Source organism: Copadichromis virginalis, linkage group LG8 (assembly GCF_057382275.1).
Source record: "Copadichromis virginalis isolate Kocher_CV1m ecotype Utaka linkage group LG8, C_Virginalis_male_GT1.1, whole genome shotgun sequence".
In the NCBI taxonomy this organism is placed as follows: Eukaryota; Metazoa; Chordata; class Actinopteri; order Cichliformes; family Cichlidae; genus Copadichromis; species Copadichromis virginalis.
Window position 1 is genome coordinate 9,620,144 of NC_140625.1, and position 6,332 is coordinate 9,626,475.

General features: G+C 40.3%; 1 protein-coding gene across 1 annotated transcript; it reads left to right on the plus strand.

Moving 5' to 3' along the window:
* The first annotated feature begins 1,796 nt into the window (after positions 1–1,796).
* On the plus strand, positions 1,797–4,481 carry phf5a (PHD finger protein 5A). Its single transcript, XM_085465616.1, has 4 exons — positions 1,797–1,941; positions 2,210–2,233; positions 4,012–4,178; positions 4,286–4,481. The coding sequence occupies exons 1-4, from the start codon at positions 1,890–1,892 to the stop codon at positions 4,373–4,375; spliced, it is 333 nt and encodes a 110-aa protein (XP_085321742.1). The 5' UTR covers positions 1,797–1,889; the 3' UTR covers positions 4,376–4,481.
* Positions 4,482–6,332: the final 1,851 nt, after the last annotated feature.

A 6,332-nucleotide genomic window follows, 5' to 3' on the forward strand; every position in this document is an offset into this window, starting at 1 on the left:
GGATGAGAACATGCAGTTAAGTCCAAGTGCAGTATCGAGGGAACTGAAAAAGAAGATGTCCAAGGGGATGTCCAACAAGCAAGAATCCTAAGAGACAGGAACTTGTTAATAGCAGGTAAGAGGGAGGAGGGAAAAAATAATAATGCTATTAATCACTGCCATGACTTCATACTGGAATGTCTTTAGAGAGGAGCTGTCAAGTTGTTTGGCTCATTGTTCAAGGGCTGATGTGAGTACACTTTGCGAATGATAATTTGTCTTTCCCAGACACAACTCATATGACTAGGTGCTGGGGTGTTGATGAGAAACTCGCTGTCCAGTTTTCAAAGTTCTGCTTGATGTCTTTCTTTAAATTCTTCAGTAAATCATTGCTCGTGCTGACATAGTTTGTGCCTCGATTGCATCTTATCTGGAGAACTGTACCTCTGATGGCTATGAATGCACGTAAGGAGTTGATGAAGGAATCTGGAGAGCAATCGTCAAGCATCTCAAGATGCGCTGCTCTGGAGCACATGCAGGTGATTAGCAAGCCATAACGCTTTAAGGCAGTGTTGGAAAATAATGGTTGCCACACGAAATATTGCTATTTTGGGGGACAGTTTGGACATTTTCACCTAGGTGTGTACTCACTTTTGTTGCCAGCGGTCTAGATGTTGAGTATGTTGTATGTTGAGTTATTTTGAGGCGACAGCAAATTTACACTGTTATTAGAGCTGTACACTGACTACTTTACATGGCATCAATGTGTCATATCTTAAATTTTTTCGATCGTGGCTCAAGAGTTGGCAGTTCGTCTTGTAATCGGAAGGTTGCTGGTTTGAGCCCTGGCTTGGACAGTCTCGGTTGTTGTGTCCTACTTCACCTGTTGCCTACTGGTGGTGGTCAGAGGGTCCGGTGACGCCAGTGTCTGGCAGCCTCGCCTCTGTCAGTGCGCCCCAGGGCACCTGTTGCTACAATGTAGCTTGCCATCACCAGTGTGTGGATGTGTGTGTGTGTGAATGGGTGGATGACTGAATGTAGTGTAAAGCGCTTTGGGGTCCTTAGGGACCAAGTAAAGTACTATACAAATACAGGCCATTTACCATTTAACATATTTTCCCATGAAAAGATCACCCCACAATGGAAACAATTAAACCTTGTTGGCAGAAGGAGGTGAAGGAGTCAAAGAGTTTTGGATGGACAGCAACCCGGAAAACAATAGAAATCCAAATAGATCAAATTAATATTAGGCTGCTAAAGGAGATCAAGTTTAACTGTCAGTATTAGCAAAGCTGAAATGAAGAGTACGATAAAAGAGATAATGTGGGAAATAGGGCAAAAAGCTGTGGGAGGAGGAGAGGACAGGGAGATGGTTTTATTCCATTCAAAGGAAAACAAGAAACATGAGAAGCACAGGGAGGACCAGGAGAGAGGAGACAATAATATCTTGATTCAGATTTGGCCACACTGGATTAAACAGTACACTGTTCATTATAGGGCAACGTCAAACAGGGAAATGTAATCGCAGTGGAATAAATTAAACCAAAATCAAAATTATCAGGAAGAAAGAGCACAACTGATTCAAAATCTGGTGGGGATTAAGCTAGATATAAAGGATTTATTGCAAAGGAATTCTAGATATGAACGTTTTATGGCTTTGTTTCAGTTTCTAAAAGAAACTCATTTGTATGAATGGATATATATATCCTGTAGTATTTATTTATTTTATTTATTTTCCGATTATTTGATATGAGCGAATTCCGGCCCACACTCCAAGCCAGTTGGTGGCGGTAATGCACCACATCGTTGTTTGCCAACTGCCAAAAAACGACAAAGAAGAAGAAGAACCAGCTGCAGCAGCAGAAGAAGAAGAAAAAGAAAGAGAAGCGTTTTACCTACGTAAATCGAAGATGGCTAAACATCATCCAGATTTGATCTTCTGTCGAAAACAAGCTGGTGTTGGTAAGTTTGGACTCATTTTACGTTTCAGTATTCGGCACAGTGGATTTTGCTGCAGTCTGGAAGTCCCTTGTTGTTGTTTTGTAGGTCATAGCGTTAGCATCCATGCTAACATGGCGTGGATTTCATTGAAAATGTGTTAGCCTGGAAGTGTCTGCAGGTCTGTGGGCTCTGGTGGCTAGAAGGGTATCGTAACTAGAAGAAAGTGGGGTTTGTTTTTTGTGTGAATTCCTGTCACATTGACTGACTTTGTTTCGTTTCTATCCCGCAGCAATCGGGAGACTCTGCGAGAAATGTAAGTGTTTTATCTGTGAGGAATATCTGGAACAACTAACGGCATGTATTTTAAACTAGTGTTAAAGTCTGTTTATGTCATATTTTTGTTTAATTTATTTAACTTCAAGTTTAATCACCTAATTGTATTTTTATAACCACGTTCATAACAATCAGTATTTAATCTGTGTGGGGTTTTTTTTTTATTACACCAGTAATATTTACTTTTTTAATGTATGTTAATTATTTTTTTTGATATAAAAGAAAAGACAAAACAGACACAAAAAACAATCCCCCCCCCCCCCCCCCCAAAACAAAAAAACCAATAAAACAAAACAGACAACACAACAACAAGGGCAAAAACACACATATAATGCAACAACAAAAATACTACTTCAACACTGACAATAAACAGAAATAAAACGCTATGGTGGTAGACTGAATTATTTGCGATTGATCAAAGAGAGCTTTGTTTTAATACATGATCTAAAAATGGCTGCCACACAACAAAGAAATTACTAAGATTGTCCGCTAATGTGTTCCTAATCCTCTCCATGTGCAGTAGAGCAGTCAGTTCTATTAGCCACATTTTGAATTGAGGTACAATATCCGACTTCCAGAGAGTCAAGATAATTTTCTTAGCAATTACTATTCCGAACAAAACTGTAGTTTGTGCAGCAGAGCTGAGGTGTAAAAGGGAAGAGGAAGATCCAAACAATGCCGTTATTGAGTCCGGATCTAATGTGCAATTGTAGATATCAGAAAAACATTTAAAAATGTCCAACCAATAGTTATGCAGTTTGGGGCAAGTCCAAAATAAATGAGTGAGAGCCTTCTCCAAGTTTACAACGATCACATATCGGACTGATAGAAGGAAAAATCCTATGCAGTTTAGTTTTTGAGTAATGAAGTCTGAGAATTACTTTGAATTGAATTAACTGATGCCTTGCATTTATAGAGCAAGAATGAATCTTACTCAGACTCCTCTCCCACACCTCATCTCCAATTTGCAAACCAAGCTCCTCCTCCCATGCCATCTTCAAAAAGTCATATTTAAAATTTAAATACTCTGAAAAAGCTTTCACAAAACCAGAAACCAACTTTTTAGAATCCGGGGAGCTCAGAAGGAGTGTAAAAATTGACCCCTCTCCCGGAAGAGATGGAAAATTAAGAAACTATGTTCGTCAGAGTATTCTTATCTGTAAATAATGAAAAAAATGTGACGCAGGGCGAGAGAACTTGTTCTGCAACTGAGTAAATGATGCAAATTGCCTGTCAATATATAAGTCTTTGAGAGTAATAATACCTTTCTGTGTCCAGACCTCAAAAGAGGCGACTAAACATGAGGGTGGAAATGCATGATTACAATATATTGGTGTATGGATCGAAGTGTCTGGTAGAGCACAACCTTTTTTGATCTGACTAAAGATTTTAACGCAGTTCGAAACTATAAAATGATTGACCTTGGTTCGCTGATTAGAGGACGAAGAAAGAAGAGCAGGGAGGGAACTGTTCTCAACCCCACCACTCTCTATGACCACCCAGGGGGTGTATCGGCAGACATGACCTTTTTGCTTTTGAAAATAAGTCAGAGTATAGATGTTAATCTCTAGTTTTAATCATTGATTTTATTGCTGTTGTTTTATTTGTAAACTCTACAGTCAACATAGTCACTATATCTGTAAATTCCTATTGTCTCAGCTATTTAGTCCAAAAAACCCCAAAATGCACAAACAAGTCTAAACTCAAATTCCTCCGGTGTAAGTTTAAACCTTTCTTCTTCCTCTCTTCTCTGTCCAGGTGATGGAAAGTGTGTCATCTGTGATTCCTACGTCAGACCCTGCACACTGGTGCGTATTTGCGATGAGTGTAACTACGGCTCCTATCAGGGGCGCTGCGTCATATGTGGGGGGCCTGGTGTGTCCGACGCCTACTACTGCAAAGAATGCACCATCCAGGAGAAAGATGTGAGTTTCCCGCTCCTCTCTTCACTTTGACACCGGATACTGAAGCAGCAAAATATCCAAGAGACTTGTTCTTTAAGATAAAAAATGTCTTTCTCTTCTCTCTCCAGCGAGATGGATGTCCTAAGATTGTAAACCTGGGCAGCTCCAAAACAGATCTGTTCTATGAACGAAAGAAGTACGGCTTCAAGAAGAGGTGAACGCGACCACGACGACCCAGTGCAACGTTTAGTCTTTCAGATTTTCTTTAAAACTCACAAAAAAACTTTTGTTTGATTTGTCAATAAAACTCAATTTTGTACTTTTTTTCTATGACTGCTTTGTTAGCGTTCAAGGTTTTTAAATAATCAGTGAACACGTCACAAAAATGGGCAATTAAAGAGCTGGAAAGACCTGAGCTGTTACCATTAATGGTATAAATACTCCCACTTTCTGTGGACCGCTGAACACAGGGGGCAAGAGCCAAAATGAAATAACATTTTCATTGTAAAAAAATATCGTTTTTCTTTTTTGTTTTTGTTTTTAAACGTAAATCTGTTTTTAGTAATCATTTAAAAAGGTACAGATGGGTGGCGAATAAAAGAAACCCCCTTTGACCCTTGACCCCTTTCAGTGAGGGGCTTCAGTCTCTCTTATATTGTGGTTTGGGTCCATGTACAGCTGAGGAGTATTAGTTACCTTACACGAAAGCAATGATTGCGATGATTTCCTGTTTCTTATACTCTGATTATGCGTGCATACATGAAACTCCACTAAACACATCTGGTTAAAAAAAAAAAAAACTTTATAGGAAACGCCACAAAATTTAAATGGTAAATAAATGGTAAATGGCCTGTATTTATATAGCGCTTTTCTAGTCCCTAAGGACCCCAAAGCGCTTTACATATCCAGTCATCCACCCATTCACACACTGGTGATGGCAAGCTACATTGTAGCCACAGCCACCCTGGGGCGCACTGACAGAGGCGAGGCTGCCGGACACTGGCGCCACCGAGCCCTCTAACCACCACCAGTAGGCAACGGGTGAAGTGTCTTGCCCAAGGACACAACGACCGAGACTGTCCGAGCCGGGGCTCGAACCAGCAACCTTCCGATTACAAGGCGAACTCCCAACTCTTGAGCCACGATCGCCCCATAAAGAGTCGCTGAAACTAATACAAGATGTCAAGCCTGTTAAAAACCAAATAAGAACATATATCTATTTTTTAACAATGGTGATCAGCTCTTCGGTAGAATTAAATTTTATTCATACAGTGCCAAATCACAACAACAGTTGCCCTATAGTGTAAGGTAAACTCTGTACAATAGCCCCAGCCATCAGATGACCCCATATGAGCTAGCACTTAGCAACAGTGGGAAGAAAAAACTCCCTTTTAACAGAAAACCTCCAGTTTCAGCTGTGGGTGAGGGAAGGAAAAAAGACAAAGGAATCAATCTGACATATTGCAGTAATATGTGAGATACTGAACATGTTTACTGACATTTCCTGTAGTTTCTCTCAGCAGCACCACCTGGGTTGCTTTAGGACGGGGTGGGAAATCCAGGCCTCGAGGGCCGGTGTCCTGCAGGTTTTAGATGTGTCCTTGATCCAACACAGCTGATTTTAATGGCTAAACTACCTCCTCAGCATGTCCTCGAAGTTCTCCAGAGGCCTGGTAATGAACTAATCATTGGATTTAAATGTGTTAACCCAGGGTAATATCTAAAACCTGCAGGACACCAACCCTTGAGGCCTGGAGTTCCCGACCCCTGTTTTAGAACATCCACCTCCTCAAACTACTCTGAGATAAGCAGATTAGTTAGAGGCTCAGTGCGTCACAATTTCAACAATAGCTTTAAATCTGTCAAGAATCAGAATAGTCATTTTCATTCACTCAAATCCATTGATGACCAAAAAAGTCCAGTGAACTAATGTGCCCCCTGTTCCTGAGGTATGGCCTTAAATAACATCAAGAAAACTTGATTTTAATTATTTGATCTTAAGAAAATTGTGTGAACCCTTATAATTTATACAAAGTTGTGGTTTATGAGGTCCAGATGATTCTCGGGTTCAAGTAAACGTTTGTACCAAAGTTGAAAGTTGTCCTTCCAGGTTTTCCTCAGATCCTGCAGTCATGACAATAAGATGGCATAAAAAGAAACAAGAGACTCAAGGAG